We start from the raw sequence: 17,972 nt of genomic DNA, 5'->3' as shown, positions 1-17,972 counted from the left end.
TTCAGTTAGATGACGCTAAAATGCTCAACAACAAAGTCCAAAATGTCCCCAAAAGCCTGAACTATAAAATGCATCTCTGTTTAAGACAGAAGTCCTCCTCCATGTGATGCTTGTGCTCATAAGCAGTAAAGTCCTGGCACGTCCACGGAGAATCGCTTCTCCTTTTCTACTTTTCGAGGTTACCAAGTCATTACTTGGCAACTTCTGAATCCCTCTCTCTGTACGATCCCTCTCGGAGCCAACATAAACAGCGATTGTTGGCAGTGGCCGGTCGACGGCTGTGGGCGTCAGTCTCCAACGAATGTTCGGGAGTCCTTTGAAATGCTGACCAGCTTTTTTGACACGAGGCTTTGGAGGCAGCCGAACTCTCGCTGCGAGATATGAGGCCCCAGCTGGATGCAGGGCGGGGCCGGGTTCAGTTCTCGGTGGAGAGGGATTATGGGTAAGGACCAAGAATTGTTACATCACAGGCTGCTCTTGCTATCACGAGGCAATTTGTACAAAGATAACTTTATGGAAACATGCCACAAGGTCCTGAGAAAGGAGATATACTGTCTATATCAACTCAATAAAGGAAATGTTACACCTTTTTATCAAATTCTGGAACCTAAAAATGGCTGCTTTACAGAAACTTCTGATCATAAAATGCTAGCTTGAAAAAACGAGTAGGTGTACAAACCACAAGTTAACAAACTACTCAAATGACTCCGTAAAAAACTTCAGAATTTGTTGCTTTTGATTTTACCTGACTAAATGATACAATTTCTTCTTCTACTGCTTAAATACAGCACGTAAGACATGCACAACATGCTCCCTGCCAACAATAACACCCTTGGGGGTGATTATGGATATCATCAGCTTCAACAAAGTAGCCTTTACTACCAGTAATCCTCAGATAGCATCACGGCTTTGGTACAATGCTTTCCCAAACACGTGTGCTCTGACTGAAAAGCCGTCTCTACATGTCACACGAATAAACAACAGGGGAAGATGTGAAAGATCACTAACTAGCTTCCTGGTTCCCATGGCAACCAATAAAGCAGGGCCAGGCCGTCTTTTATGGGGGGATCATCAGTATGGGTGGAGCACGTGTTCAACCCCGGTGGATCGACCGGCTGAAACAAGATACAGTGTGAGTAAGGCTGAAAGAAACACACTCCGACAACAGAGTTCTGCAGGAAACCAATTAAGGTGGAAACATGACTTCAGAAATAGCGTGTATGAGGAGTGTGACTTTGGAAAATTAGACAAGCCCAAAAGCCTGCTGTCCGAGGAAAAGCATGTAACTCCAAAATGTATTAAGCTTAAGAAGTGAACTTAGAGATACATGTTTTTCGCTGGACAGCTACAATAAGTATGTGCAGAATAATGTTATGAAGGCGAGGGCGAAGGTTTCAGCATTAGAGAGGAGGGAACATATGAAAATTTGGGGATCCTCTGCCAGAAAATCTTGAGCATCTATTAATTAATTTCCTGCAATTTTTATGCACCAATTTGTGTATCTGTGTATAATTTACGGCATAAATGTCCTCCTCTTGAGCGGGACATGTCCCCTGCATCCCTCCTGAAATCTACACCCATGTATGGAGGCTCTCCAAAGCCTGTATATGTTCATTTTTCATTTTCATTTTTATTTATTTCGGTATCATGCCTTTGGCCCATCCCTCATGGAATTATAAGACACCAGCGTTTTTATGCAACCATCTTCCAGTCAGTGCACATATGAAACAAAATATAGGAAAAAGAAGCACAAACAAACTGAAAAACAATATAGAAAATAAAAATACATTTAAAAAAAGTATGTAAAAAGTAATTACCTCTTGGTTTTACAGGGAATCCAGTCTGTGGCGTGGAACTACAACCTGTTTTTCTTCACACGTGTGGTTTCCCAAGAGATACAGAGACTGTTTTTTTTTTTTTTCTCAAGTAAAGTTCCGACTATCTATGTGATTTCAGTGCAGAAATCAGAGTATATCTGTCTTATACAACAGCAAAAGAGAAGAAATTGCTCCAACATCACTGAAAGACACTAAACATGTAGGAACCCGACTTATTCTAACACCCCACATTGTTTTAACTTTAAAAAGTTAGCGTCTGGGCTGTCTTATATTTTTAAGCTGACTGAATTTGAGAAGGCACGTTGAATTATTACTGAATTAGCTCAACTTATCTTCTCAAATTCAGTTGTAGTAAAATTTTAAGGCAGCCTGAACATGTAACTTTTTAAAGTTAAAACAAAAAGTTTCTTTTTACAGTGCATCTGAGCCAAAGTCTACAGCAGGGAACTTACAGCCACATATGGCCCGTGAGAGGGTGATGGGGCCTGTCGACCATTTTTCTGAATCACAATGAAAATAAACTGATTCATACTGTTTTTTTTTTTTGTACTTTGAGTGTAAATAAGATTTCGGAATGCACAAAAAGCAGAAAAAATGCAAGGGGAGGATCCTCCTGGCCCCCTGACAGAGGTCTAGATCTTAGAAACACCCCTGCTTAAACCGTTGCAGGACTGCCACAGATTTGCCATCATTCATCACATTTGGCCTTTTATTATTTTGCAAAAGTGTCTTCCAAAGCAAGTTAACTTTCCCTGGGCTAGAGGACATTGCTTAAAAAATAAATGCAAGAGGAAGATCCCCCGGACTTCCCAATAGAGTCTGGGCTGAGCCCCGAATGTTCTTGAATCCTAGATGCGCCCCTGCTTACACCTGACCTGTGCAGGGCTGCCACAGCTGGATTTGCAGCTTGGTGCAGATGAGTGAGGACAGCAAACATCGCAAACATCAAAAACTGGAAAACAGGCAATATGTTTATTTTAAATCCTGATAACTACTATTAATATTCATACATCATTCATTACATTTGGCCTTCTCTCATTTTGCAAAAGTGGCCGCTAAAGCAAGTATAGTGTCCCTGGGCTAAAGCACAATGCTATGAAATAGTTTTCATATTTAATGGCAACATATCACTGCTGTATATCACATGTTTCCAAATTTGGTGACTTGGATTTTTTCAAATGGATGAGGTTGAAAGTTTTCTGTCACTTCTTTAGGCAAAGAACCAATAATGGTGACCACAGAACACATTAAACACTACTGACAGTTGTGTTTGTCATACATTTCTGTGCAAAAATTAATAAAGATATTTTTATGTGAAAAAAAGTATCATCTGAAATTGTCACAAAGGTGAAAACGGAATAAAACTTTATAAATAAACATAAGAAATACTATTTGTCCGTGTAGCTGGGTGTAGAAATGAAGTTGGAACTCTACTTTTGTCTGCACACATTACACTTTTCAAACACACTCTGCTATTTCCATGCAGGATTGCATATTTGTCAGACTTCCTGTACATGTGTGCACACTGCAGGCCCTTCTCTTCCAGGTTCTGAAATTTCACTACATCAAAATGCCATCTTTCTAAACTAACTTTGACCAAGAGGGTCGATTCTGTTTCAGATAATGACAGGAGAACTGTGGACAGCCACTGGGTGGCGCTGTAAGTTCAGGGAAGCTGCAGAGGAGCCCTCCGCCGCTGTGCGTTTCATCAACAAGGCCAGTAAATATATCTGGATGAAAGCAGTATTTTATTGTGCAAATAATATTTATAAAATCACGAAGGGATTATTGTGCTAATCATTCTGACGCTTATGATGAAAACTACATGAATAAACTGCTTTAAATGCTTTTATTGAAACCATTAAAGCTGCTGTGTTTCTGTCACGGACTCCAGCAAACACATAGCAGACTCAACTATCTCCTGATCGTTTATGTTGTGAGAAGGCGAAGTTTTCTGCAAGGAGCAAATAACACACCCTGAACATGTGTTCACTAGAGATGCACCAGTGTCTCAGTGTGGGCCTGTTGGCTACAACTTTCTCCCAACATCTCCATTAAAAGATGAATTTAATCACGACTGAGACAAATAAGTGACCGAGCTGGGGCACACACAGGCTGCTGACACACAAATAAATATGATTTATATTGGTCTATTTCTCTTTATCCGTGCACACATGCAGCAGAGGCGCAAACGGGATTATTTCTCCGGCCAAGGAACTTCAAGGAGAGGAGTTAGGAAACAAGTGTGTGCATGAAGAAGGGAATTCACTGCGAGTAAAGTTCCTATAATAATCGATACAAAGAGGGCGGATACAAGACCGTATAAAGCCACAATACAGTCAGAAAGTTCCATAAACTCATAGAGAAATTATCTATATATTAATAACTAGTGTGTACTAGTTTAGATAATATTAAGTTTACTAAAACACATTTTTTTGAATAAATGGGTTAAATTATAATATAGAGATATTATTATTATTATTACAGTTTTTTTGTATAGCCCATCTTAGACATACGGGATGTTAAATAACTATAATATTATGAGGACAATAAATATAAACACCTTTATGGTGTATTAAAAAAAAGTTTTTGCCTCTTTTTTGGAGCGATGCATTTAAAGTTGAAAGAGTAAAATGTGATTTTTTTTTGCAGCAAACTTTATTTTTTACTTAACTTTATCTATTTAAATAACACAAAATAATAATATTTATAAAAGAAAACTGCGTGTTAGTCATAAATGATTGAATTCAATGACGCATATTGTTGAATTAAAGGCGTTAAATCCGCATTTGGAAACAGAGGAGGGGAAGACAGGAAGGAAGAAGAAAACTCCAGCAGGCTTTATGTGCGTTTGAAATGCAGACAAGCAGATGAGATGCTGAAGCACATTACCTCTGTGGCTGAGCTGCCTACACACTCCGTTCACCCCTCCACCCCCTCCTCCTCCTCTACCTATCCATCCTGCCTGCTCACAAAACCATGACCTTCACAATTTATAGAGAGGAAACCCCCGAGAGTCACGTCATATTTTAAAACGTCCTCCTCTTCTTTCTCTCCTCACCTCTTCTTCATCTTCTTCTTCTGCTGCCACAAAGACGACCTGATAATATTTACATGGGGGCCTATTATTATTATTATTATTATTATTATTATTATTATTATTATTATCTAGTGTATATATATATGCGTACATATATATGGAAAGAAGAGAAAAAGTGCAACGTAAATGCAACTCCTTCTTCTCCTTTGTTTATATATATAAAGTTGCACAAAAATACTACTACTACTAATAATAATAGCCTTATAAATTAATGGTGCTTTTTAAAAATTTATTTACGCACATATACATTAACTCCAACATATCCCAACTGAATTGTCAAAAACAAGAACTGCAAATAATATTAATTTAATCTAAATTAAAATAAAAAAGTTGCTGCAGTTATTTATAAAAATATGATGATAATAATAATAATAACAATAATAATAATGATGATAATAATACTTTTGCAAGCACCCACCACGCTAAGTACAACCCAAACAAGAGGGACGAATCAAAGCAAAATAAAGCCACCGTACTTACTGCAAAAAATAACAGTACTAATAATGATCAAAAGTCAGCAGTCACAAGCAGACAGAGGGATATTTTTCCTGAGCGTCTTTTCTGCAGCAGAGATAAATCCATGTGGACGTGGAAAGAGGAAGGCTCCCTGCGGAGAGCAGCTCAGAATAATCCATATTCATGCGCTCGACACGTGGAGTAAATACAGTATGAGAAAGGGGGGGAAACCATTGTGTGCACGCACATTTGCACCAGGTTAGAATGAGCCTGACACGGACCTATACATTTATATTAGTCTTTTTATGGTGGGACTATATCACGACTAAGAGTGTACCTAAAAGCTGAGTGTGTGTAGCTGAAGCATGCATGTGCTAGACTTTATATAAAAATATAAACACACTGTATTTAAACTGCGTCTAAAAAGCCATGTAATATATAATAAGTGTGATTAAACATAGGCGTAGTTTTCAAAAGGATGGCCTACATATTTAGAACATGTGTATTTGAGCCCCCCAGTAATAACATTAAAAGTAGCAGACTTTTGCTAAATTAATGCACAAGACGCAAAAAATTGGTGCGTAAAATGCACCAAAATGTAGGAAGTAAAGTGTTCCGCGCGAAAATTTCCAGTGGAGGGACCCTTAACTCTTCATTTCACATGTGCTCCCCCCCCCCCCCCCCCCCAGTGTTGAAACAAAACCCACGCCCTTGCATGTATATACAATTAAAAGTGATTTAAAGTGTGTGTTTTGTGCGCAAATGCAACTCTGAATCCTTCAAATAAAACATATAACATGCTATTTATAAGCATAAAACAATAAAAGTTTAATATTTAGATAAGTGCGGGCCTACAGCTGTGGTCATACACCACAATGCAAACGCTACAGTGTCACAGATACATATTTTATTTATCATGAGGCTTATATTTGTTTAGATGGATAAATATATAGAGATAAAATAGTATTTTTATTAGATTTATAACATGTTTGTGAGTGACTGAAGGGCGCAGGCTGGTGACAGCCAAACATGAAATATTAATAATATTAATTAGGCTTTAAAAGTTTATTTTTTCACGGGACAAATCTCCTCACCTCCCTGCTGAAGTCTTGTTTTAAAGAGCAGAGTGGTGTGACAACGAGCAGCTTTAATTAGCGCGAATGGGCGCGACGAGCCTGTTGGGCCACTGGCGTCCCTAAATCAATAGCAAGAGGGGGGGAAGCGAAGTGCTCCTAGCTCCTAGGGCCTGCAACGGCGCGCACACGCATGCACGCACACCCATGCTGCTGCTGCTGCCAACATGGGTTTGAAGACCCATGAAGAAAGGCAAAGCTGTTGGAGAATAGGCGGACCAAAACCCATTATGAGATTTGAAACTCTTTTTGTGTCGCCTTTGGTTGGAAAGAAATCTCTCAGTAGATTGGGATATTTCTGCGCAAGCGGTGCACAAGAACTGAGAGGTATTTTTGCGGGGTTCACATGCGTAAAAACGCACAGGTTCCTTGTACGAGGCAACTTAGGAGAGCAGCGAAGAACCTCAAGTGTTCCTCTGTTGCGCATTGGGGCTTATCTTAGCACGTCATGTGACTTTGCGTTGGATTTTATGCACAGGAGCACAGGAACATGCATAATGAGCATAGGTGAGGCCAAAGTGGAGCCTCACGTGGTTTAATTTTTCTTATTCTTATATTCGTAAAATATTCAACACACACTCCAGCCTTATGGCGTTTTAAATCGCCTCATAATTCATTTTCTTTGGAGACTAAAATTCAAAAACGTCCCTGCACACGCCATTTAAATTCTAAAATATAAAGTTTTGGAGCAGTGCACATACAGCGTGTCTCTGCTGCCACTTTTACTAATGGAGACAAAGAAAAATGATGCCCACTTCTCTATATCATTGAATTCAGTTGCTAAGCAACTAGTATGGGAAATCATCCGCGAAATTCAAATCCTGCAGCGAGAGGACACGTTTTGTGAGTTTTGCTGAATAGGCGAGCAAGAAAAAAAAAGTTTGGAACCCAGGAAGACATTTGCCTCTTGCAGCCGTGACGAAGAAAAGAACTCCCATTTAGAGTTATTATAAGCAATAAAATAACACAAACACAGTGCACGAGCGCGTTAGCAGGAATATTATCCCACCTCCCTCTCTTGCACCTGTCCTGCAAAATACCCCGGCACTAAGCCTGTCAAAAGTCCTGAAACAACAACCCAGATATTAATCTGCAGCACTCCGACATGTCAAACAGCACTTCAGCGTTTCATCCTCAGTAAACTGCAGTGGAGGCTGAGCCTGTGGGGCTGCTCAGCTCTGGACAGACAGAATCAATAAGCTCTCTGACCCAGTGCCCCGCATCCTAACACAACATGTCAGCTCACCGAGTTATGGAGCTGGCACACTCTACCTGGAGTGCTTTTTGGGGAGCTTGTGTGAATGTGGATGGAGTTGCATTTCAGTCTCACAGCAATATATATTACATTTCAATGAGCAGCCTGCAAATCAATTATTTTGCAGATTATACAGCTTGCTTTTTGTTCCACTGACGAGCGCGTGAATCCGGCTATTAATTACGTGTTTATCAGTATTATGGGATGCAGGATCTGTAGCTATAAGCTGCAACGTAAATATTACATAACATGCAGTGAGGACATGAAGACGCTCAACCCCCACATTATCCGATCAAGAATATTTTTTACGCACAAATATAAATTGGTGCATGTTCTCCAGGCTGCTGCTTTTTGCCCAAGGCCTCAAGAGGCAGCAGATGTAAACAAACAAACGAGGCATTGTGCAGGCCTGCAACTGACCGCGATGTTTCATTTAAATGGTAATACACAGTTATGGGATGATGATAACAACGCTGGTGGACATTTATTTAAGCTTTGGACATATTTTATGCGCTCTTAATACCGTAAATGTCACAATAATGCGCATTTTTAAGCAAATACAAAGCATGTTTTTATATAATGATGGTTGGTTATTTTTATTTTTTCCTCTGCAAAATACAAAGCATATTTTTTATATAATAAGGGTTAATTATTTTGATTTTTCCCCCTGCCAAGAGTCTTTGTTGTGCATTTTTTTAGTGGAGGTTATTATAAGCACGCAGCTTCCACCATTTTCTTCACTCTGCATGCAAAGAATAACACACCCCTTTTAAAATAAAAGCCAAATATACGGTAAGAATATAAATCTGAAACCACAACATGATTGCATTTCATTCTAACAAATTTATTGTGTCTCAATCAGCTCGTACGGAACCACTACTGAAATTAAATTACAATCAAATTATCACATCAAAATATACCCTTATTACCTAACAACGGTCAATGTCAGCTTATGATGATTTGTGCTCCTTTAGAAACGATAATACAAAAAAATTAACAAATAAGGGCAACAACAAAACAAAAAAAATATAAGAAAGGAAGATGAAACAAGAAAAATAAAAAGGGGGGAAAGCATCTTACACAAGTTCCTGGAAGAGGGGGGGAAATAAATTACCGTTTGGAATAATTCATATGTATTCCGAATAAAATATTAAAACAAGTCATTCTGATGAAAAATATAAAGTAAATAACTCAGATCAGTATCTGATCTAGTGATCTATATTGCCGGCTTTACAGAGTTTTGTTTATTAAAACCTACCAAAGAATACTGCTTAGAAAGGGCAGCAATAATAGTATATCCACAGCACCCACTCAGTCACACTTGGCAACAGATTTTTTTTTTTCTCAAATAAGTGCAGTTGAAGTCTTTTTCAAATGTCTTATGCTCTATTTGTTGGGAGGGAAAAAAGAGGAAAAATCCACTCACGGTGTCCATTAAATAAAAAAAACCCAAAAAATGGTGATCTTTGAGATCAGGCGGGGACAAGTCCTGCTCCTTGTGGGCCTTTCAGATGACAATAAAAAATCCCTTATCCTCCGCGTGTGTGTGAAACCATGCAGTCCATCTCAGAAAGAAAATAAATCATGATGGAAGCTTCGTGGATGTCACTCTTGTTCATATTGTTGCAGTTTTCCCCCTTCTTGTTATTGTTAGGCTCAGAGAGGAAGGCGGTTCAGTCCCATTTCTAAATATACAAAATGCCTGCTCCTTTGTTTCTTCAATCAAACACAGGATAATGAGGGTGGGGGTAATTTTTTGGAGGGGGGAAGAGATAAAAAGAATAAAAAACAATACTTGGGTTTCCTCTTGGTGTGTCTTAATGCGCCAAAATTACCTGGTGGAATGAACTTGTAGTTGTCACCCTCTGGTCGCTCGCTTCACTTGCATCTTTTAAGTAATCTACTAAAAAATGCCCCTGAAAGAAAAAAGCAGAAGGAACCTTTTAGGTTAAGACATTTCAGGGCCTGGAAGAAGGTGCGTTTTTTCTGAAGGGGGGTTGGGAGGGAAAAAGGGGGATTTTTTTCTCTTTCTGTGTTTTTTTTTCTGGTGAAAAATAGATAACACATTTGCAGTCTCATTCATATTCCCTCACAATCACAGTATCAAAAAATTTGGCTATCTTGGCGATAGTCTGTATGTTTTTAATCAGTTTTAATTTCATATAAAATATTCTGGTGTGCTGTTCTATGTTTCACTGAACATTCTTTTGCAGTCCATGGAGGGGGGCGGTGTTTCTGCACTCACATTGCCGACCTGAGAGTACACATCCTCCGGCGTCTGTGCCACTCCTGGGGGCGTCATCCGTTTTTCCTTCTGTCTCCTATTGCAAAACCACACTCTAACCACCTCTTTTTCCAGCTGCAAGTTGTCCGCCAGGCTGCTGATCTCCTGGGCCGAGGGTTTGGGGCATTTTAGGAAGTGGCTCTCCAAAGCCCCCTTGACGCTCACTTCGATGGATGTGCGCTTCTTTCTCTTCCTCCCCTGCGCCGCGATCTTGTCGATGCTGGTGGGGCTGCCGGTGGACGAGTCGGCCTCCTCAAGCCACTTGTTTAACAAAGGCTTGAGCTTGCACATGTTTTTGAAGCTGAGCTGCAGAGCCTCGAATCTGCAGATGGTTGTCTGAGAGAAAACGTTCCCGTACAGGGTGCCCAAAGCCAAGCCGACGTCCGCCTGCGTAAAGCCCAGTTTGATCCTCCGCTGTTTGAACTGCTTGGCGAACTGTTCCAGGTCGTCCGAGGTCGGCGTGTCGTCGTCCGAGTGCGGGTCGTGGCTGTTTACGCCGCCGTGGTGCTGGTGATGCGGATGCTGGTGGTGATGGTGGTGGTGGTGGCTGCCGTGGTCCAGATCCGGGGTGTCCCCCCTCACCAAGCCCGGGTGCACCAGGCTCTGGCTCCCCGGACTCAGCATCCCGTTCACAGTGAACCCCCCCGGCTGGGAGTAGATCAGCGACTGCTGCTGCTGCTGTCCACCGGATATGGAGTTAATGTGCGCCGCAGTCGTGCTCCCCCAAGCCCCGGCGTGAGTCTGATGGGGAGCTAAGTGAGGGGGCCTGTGGTGCAGCGCGGTGCCCGTGTGCAGATCGTCTCTGCCGGAGTTTTTCACGTCCTGCTGCTGCGGGCTGCCCGTCATCCCGACGGGACTCGACGACCAAGGCGATCCGGCTTCAGCTGCAGCAACCGCGGCTGCAGCTGCGGCCGCTGCGGCGTGCGGGAGGGATGTCACCCACTGGTGGGCATGGCTCAGCATGTGTCCCCCGTTGCTCGCTGCCATTGCGCCTTGCATAAAGTCACTCTGTACCATCTTGACTGAGGGGTCTCCCCTGTAGACCCCAGACCCCGAGGTAACCGCAGCACTGCCCGGCTGCATGCCACCACCTCCGGAGTCAGAGTGCACGATGGAGCCGGATGATAAGATGCTATTGCTGGGCAGATAAGGATTGGAAGCCGCGGTGGCCATTCCGTCAACCCTTATGAATATGTTTGTGGATAACCCCCTCCCTTTTTTTACAGTCACTTCTTTCGAGCAGGCAAATTGTATCTCATGAATTATTCAAACTTTAAAAGTATGAGTAGGTTTTTGGCAATACCATCGACGTGCGTAAAAACGCAAAAAAGCTTGGAAAAACGCTGGCAAAAAACTGAATAAAATCCGCACGTATTTACAACATTCTAGTTCTTGTGCATGGATATCGGTGAATAAAAATAAAAAAAAATCCAGGTTTTTCAAAAGCCCTTTGAAACCATGTGCAGTCCGGTTGGAAAGTTTTGCACTGGGATGAAATTGCGAGCATTAAAATTCAAATATACAGCAAAAAAAGCGTTGTCCCATACAAAGTTTTGGTGCTCGCAAAAGACAAAAAGCCTTGCAAATTCTCCACAATGTCCAAAGTCCCAGTTTATGTCCCCTTTGGATGTGAAAAACATGAGCAGGGTGTCCTCAGTTCTTTTGTAATTCAGTCGCCGAGATTTCTCCCTGGCTTTATTCTTTTCTCTGTCTTCTTTTATAGCACTGTAGAGCCTATCTCTTTGTTCTGTTTTGATGTATATAAACCTGCCAAACCGCAAACTCCCGATGAAGTACAATCCAGTATAACAGTGCACGGCGCTGCTCGCGAGCCTCTTCTCTCATTCGCTTGTTCTCTCTCCCCACCTCTCTCTCTATATCTCTCTTTCTCTCTCTCCCCCCTGACAGGCGAGCCTAAGTCCCGCCCCCGCCCCCTCCAAGCCCGACGACGCACGGATGTTTACCCCCGTGCGTCCCCGCTCATTGGTTACCCGGGGTGTGATTGGCAGCACTCGCCAGCCCTTGCTCCGGGGCGCACGAGCCCTCCTTCCGGCTGTTCCGATTGGCTGATTTTTAATTGCAGTCCAAACAAAAACGGGGAACACAACTTGGTAGTAAATAGTACTGAGGTATTAGTACACAAACAGAGGGTGAAGGGGGGAATAGAGAGGGCGATAAACTGTGACCTCTAGTTTGGCATCATCATATGATTATCTTTTATTTAGAAAAGCTTTAATATATACTTCCCTTTATATTTATATGTATGCTTAAAGGCATATATTTTAATATAAAAATAAGTTATTACAATAAAATAGATGGATTAACTGTATTAAGTAAATATGAATGTGTTTATATGGTTTCTTCTTCCATATTTTTGTTACAAACACACATAAACAGGGGTGTATGTTACATTTCAACATTGGGGACGGGGGTACATGTAAAGTGGCGGGGTCCGCCAGGAAATTCAAAGCATCAGACACTTAATTTTTTGCATTCTGGTGATATATTCCTGCACAGATTTGCTTTTTGTGCGTCAAATTATAGCAAAATTGTTTTTACTTTTGCAAATCCTCTGAAACTTTCATCTTTTATTGAGTGGGATAAATGCACATGTTGCATATTGCCGGGGACATGTCTCTTGTGTCCTCCCCTGAAATCTACACCTATCAATAGAAGGCATTTGACACTATAAGATCTGTTAGTAACAATTATTATTATGTGGTAGCATGACCTGGTTGTGTAATAGAACAAGGGGGTGGGACACATATGAAATGGCGGGGTCTGCCAGAAAATTTGAAGCATCAAACACATCATTTCCTTCATTCTGGTAATTTTTTTAATGCAAATGTGTCTTTACAGCATCAATTTATGCTGTAAATATCTTTAATTTTGCAAATCCTCTTCAACTTTTATCTTTTTATTGAAAGGGACAAATGTACATGTTCTAAATAATGTCCCCTGTGTGGACCCCCTGAAATCTACACCTATGAATACCTAAGGTTTGAGAGAATACAAGGCACACATTTGACACTATAAGATCTATTGGTAACAATTACAATTATGTGGTAGCCTGACCTGATTGTGTAATAGAATAAGGCGCCCATACTGCCACGGTTAGGGGTTTAATTCCCTCTGGGCCACCCTGGAAAAATGCAGGAAAGCCTTAGAATAAAAAAATGGGGTTCAATAAATGGTACATGCTTTATCTTGTTATATTAACCCACATGTAAGAGGAGGGAATCGTGTCTTAGATTTTAAAACTCACATCTGCCAGCTTAGGTTAACTGTTTATGGTCATATAAAAAGTGAAAATGTCTTTCAGGTGCGTAAATACAGGACAAATCTACTGACACAGCACAGTGCACGAGAGGCACTGCAACCATGAGCCACTCAGTGCAGCCTCGGCTCCTCAGGAGTTAACGCACAAAGGTTGCGGGGATGCTTCCATGCGGAAACGCCGCGCACAGGCAACCTCAGTGAAGCACAGAGAAAGAGAAAGTGGCAACCAAAACAAGGGCAAATTGAGCAGTCCTTGGGGGATTTGTGCGTGCGCTGGAAACGTCTGCTTAAGAAGACAGAGAAAAAAATGGGAGATATGCATCCCACAAGATGACCACATAACCCCGGAGATGAATGGGGCCTTTGTTTGCACGCCTATGGACGCACCCATGGGTGGTAATAAGCGCCAGATATATGCCTCCCACTGCACCCATTGGTTGGGGTGCAGCCTGTTGAGCCCACCTGACCAAAACAAGGCCTGTGGCAGGTGATTCTCTGACAGGATTAACTGTATTTTGTATAAAGGTTAGAGCTACATGTCATGCGTAACCCCCAAACACCGCCTCATAAGCTCCCCAAATCAAACATGACGCATGGATTTTATTGCAAAAGGGATTTAAGGGCAAATATAAGGCAGAGGAGTACTTGTGCACAGGCTGTGTACTCCATGCCAGTGCAACCCCCCCCCCCCCCTCCTCCCCTTCTCCTTCTCATCCCAGTAGATTTAATTTGGACTGGGCTCAAAACCGAGGGAGCCTCGTGGATTTGTTTACATTGAATAGGCAGGCTAGGGGCCAGAACCATGGGGCCCTCTATTCATTAATATACAGTGAGGATTTCTGTCTAAATTACTGCTGTTCAATCCACACTGCACGCTTTGAAAGGGCGTCTCAGGCGGCCAGCAGAAACGTGACACCAAGTGCAGAGAAGAGGGCTCCTTACGCAAGATAACCCCCTCAAAATGAAAATAATATGTTATATATATAAAAGGAGAGTCAAAAAGGCATTTCAGAAATGCTTCCCCGAAATCACCGCGCGGCGATAAAAAAAAAAACCTCTCTGATATATGATGTGTTTATTATTTATTTGCTTATTATAAAAGGTCCCCAAGTTCCCTGCTGGGGGAGTTCATTTATTTTGTATGCAAAAAAAAAAAAAAAAAAAAAAAAAAAGAAAGAAAGGGGGGAGAGGAAAAAAAATCATCCCCAAGTATAACAAGAGACGAACAGTTAGTGCTGATTTTCATTTGCATAAATTTTCATATATTTTAGTGAAAATAATAGCGGGAGCCGAGGAGTGCTCCTGCTCAGTTGAGGCAGAGGAAAGAAAATCTTAGGGCGCACCGAGTCGTAGGAAAGGGAGATAACCATTTACAGGCTCCAGTATGAACAATGTGAAGCTATTTCCCTTTGCTTGGACACAAGGTAAGTCAACAATTATCTATGCGGATTTCTTTTTTACGCATGAGGAATGTTGGGAGTTTATCGCGCATTGCTCCACCGTGGCTGCTTCCTCAGCCCTGTAGACTGCTGCTCGCTGCTTTTAGTGATATTTCACTCTTGCGCCGATGTCTTTTATATTTTAAAATAAAATGCAAATGCGTGTCCTTTTTTTTTCTCCTTTTACCCTGAATGCGTAAAAATCAATACGTGCGCGCCCGCTGTTTGCTTTTGCGCCCCAGCTTCCTTTTCTGCTTTTTCTGTAAATCGCGGGCAGATGGATAAAGCTGTGCTGTTTTGTAGTGAATGTCCACCGGAGAAAAGTGCAATCAATCACATTTTAAGCAGGCAGAGAGAGAGAGAGAGAGAGAGAGAGAGTGTGTGTGTGAGAAAGAGAGACCCCTCGGTTGAATCCTCCAGAGGGATCGCGTAGGCAAGTGCGATATGAAATCGTTTAATATAAATCGATCCTGCCGCTGCAAAGTTTGTTTAAAGTTTATATGCGAGCAGCTCGGTCCTAAACTGCACCCCCATAAAGGCAGACAAAGCTTATAAATAGCCTGCGATGTTAATGGATGCTGACCGGTTTGTTCTTTAGTTGCTGGGTTTTGGGTTTTGGAGCAAAGGATATGTCACGAAAACTGAAACTAAAACGACAGATTTTAAAAAAGAGGCGCAGATCCAAAAGAGATCCGGTCGCAGGCAATTATTTAATGGCAGACAATAATCACTCCAGTGTCTGTCACAACTTTCGGTTACATTTTCAAAGTCCCACAGTGAGGATCTATCACACACTAACCCGAGTTTGTTAAGAAGAAGAAGATTTGGATTTTCGGTCTACTTTTTGCTGAGGGTTATTTTGTTCTCACGGGTTAACTCCTTTTTTCCCCTTCATTGATAGGGAGTGCATTTCTGAGCCCAGCACTTGGTAGCCATGGTGAGCCCAATAAAAGGGGGAAACACTAGTCGCATTAAGCTGTATGTTTGTGCACTGGAGTCGAGATGAAAAGAGGCTCGGTGTCCCGGGCCAGCAGCATTCGGGTGCTGGGCGGTAACGCGTTACAGTAACGAAATTACACCATCTGCAGCACCAAGACACACCAATTCGTCATTGTGGCTTCACTGCAGTGTTTCATTTTTACCTTGCATCATCAACAGACTACAGCGATGTCACTTCCATCACCATACAGCCTGGAAAAATCTCACTTTGACACAGTAAATAATTTTGCTTTATTGAGACAGATCTTGGTTTTGAGAGGCAACCATGCTATCGCGATAAATCAGATCAGAATCAATCAATTTGTGGTGCGTAACGGAAAAGTAACGTAACGCACTACTTTCCATAGACTTGCAAATTATTGTGACGCAGGAGAAAGCAGGCATCTGGACTGATCTCCTACACAACTCTCATGCAGGCAGCTGTTGCTTGAGTGAAACAGATTTTGGGAGTCATTGTTGACTCAAAGAAGAATAAAAAAAATATTTAACAGCCGCCAGGTGTCGCGCTCACTCATGATGCAAATATCATATAGCTTACACTGCAAAAAAGCACCAATTTTATGTCACATTTTTTGAATATTTTAATATTTTTTATGACATTTATTTATTTAATTTGATAAATTCTGATATGGTGAGCTGATAGCACGTGATTCCGGTGCAGACTTTAACCTTTATTTTAATTAGATAATATTATAAGGCTATTTAGAGCAATTCTAATTTAAACCAAAATCTTTTGATTCATTTTTTTGCACTGTGCGCATTTTGTTCACCATTTATATTGATATTGTAAGGCGGAACTACTGAATGAAACAACTTGTAATTAAAATCTATTATTATTAGAAATTATTTTTTATTTTATTTATTTATTTATTTATTTATTTATTGTAGTGGTGTAATTTTATGGCCACCCTTTCCAGTGCAGACATGAATTGATGGTTGGATGACACGATTGGCAATTAAGATATCAGTGGGCTTGGAGGAGGAAAATGACTGAGCGGGTCACTGTAGAGAAACAATGTCACACACACACACACACACACACACACACACACACACACTGAGATGATATGCTGCATCTTGCTAATTCCTGCAAAAACAGGCCAAACGCACCACATAAAAACGAGGGCTCCGACTATATTCTGGTTCTTCCCTCAGTCCCAGAGGCAATTAAATCACCTTAATTTAATTATCCAATTTTTAAGAGATATCCCACCCAATTTCATTGCAGCCAAGACCCGCACATGTTATTATTTTTCCACATATTTCTGCAGCCATCAGCATCAGGAGTTGAAAACTGCTTGTATTGATCAGTGCAAGCCTGTGACAAGCAGCCTATCAGTGACAGCCCTAGTTGATATGCAAATAGTCTGTGATTAGATAGGCCCCGCACGCTGTTTTAAGCCAGTCGCCATCTGCAGTCGCCTATAAGCCATAAGCTTGAGCCAGCAGGTCTGTGTGGAAACGTATGACGAACCGGCGACTTTAAGAATTATTAGCAAACGAGGGGCTGGGCAGGGCTCATGAATCATCCCGGGAATTAGTGCATTGCAATTTCTCCGCATGCATGACCGGCCATTTAGCGTGTGCACTATCCCCACTGTTATTCTTCATCATCGTCATCATCAGCAAGCACCACTACAAGTACCAGCAGCAGCAGCAGCAACAAAGCATCAAAGCAGCACTGTGCGTTATTACTCTGCGTTATGCACCCATTCTGTCATGCTGTACAATGACGCTTATTGGTAGCAGGAGGCCATTTATTTATTCCTCCAGGAGCAGATTGTCTAATTCATCAAGATGGTTGCATGAACTTGCATTTCATCACAAGCTGCATCCAAAATCGGTGCACAGATTTGGATTTAAAAATGTTTCAGAGATGATTTTTAGGGATAAAAACGACCACAAGACAAAAACACCAAAATCAATTCACCCACAACATTAATCTACCTTCTCCTCCATAAAACATCCTCATATAGGCTCATCACTCTGATTCCGCAGCCGCCATTAATTTATGACACCTGACATGCAGATTTATGTCAGTCCTGGAAAGGTGGGTAAACCCCGGCAGTGGGTGCCTGTAGCTCCCACTTTCCCCTGGTTACAATATTCAGATTAAATTGATGCAATTCCCGCCGTTTTAATTACGGCCTATTTAAGTTGCCTATGGGCTACATAATTTATTTTCTTCC

At 41.5% G+C, this 17,972-nt stretch overlaps 1 protein-coding gene and 1 long non-coding RNA gene across 2 annotated transcripts in view; one reads left to right on the top strand and one right to left on the bottom strand.

Moving 5' to 3' along the window:
* Positions 1 to 9,119: 9,119 nt before the first annotated feature.
* LOC117249754 (POU domain, class 3, transcription factor 3-B) lies at positions 9,120 to 11,917 on the bottom strand. The gene is made up of 2 exons (XM_033615457.2): positions 10,028 to 11,917; positions 9,120 to 9,698 (listed from the first exon to the last, which is right to left on the bottom strand). The coding sequence occupies exons 1-2, from the start codon at positions 11,237 to 11,239 to the stop codon at positions 9,600 to 9,602; spliced, it is 1,311 nt and encodes a 436-aa protein (XP_033471348.1). The 5' UTR covers positions 11,240 to 11,917; the 3' UTR covers positions 9,120 to 9,599.
* A 2,603-nt stretch (positions 11,918 to 14,520) lies between these two features.
* Positions 14,521 to 17,972, top strand: part of LOC144461884 (uncharacterized) — a 29,215-nt gene continuing 25,763 nt past the window's right edge. Inside the window, exon 1 of the long non-coding RNA XR_013490470.1 lies at positions 14,521 to 14,769. This is a non-coding gene — a long non-coding RNA (uncharacterized LOC144461884). The remainder of the gene's footprint in view (positions 14,770 to 17,972) is intronic.

Source organism: Epinephelus lanceolatus, chromosome 24 (assembly GCF_041903045.1).
Source record: "Epinephelus lanceolatus isolate andai-2023 chromosome 24, ASM4190304v1, whole genome shotgun sequence".
In the NCBI taxonomy this organism is placed as follows: Eukaryota; Metazoa; Chordata; class Actinopteri; order Perciformes; family Serranidae; genus Epinephelus; species Epinephelus lanceolatus.
The sequence above is the reverse complement of the archived record's forward strand: the minus strand, read 5'-3'. Positions and strand labels throughout refer to the sequence as shown.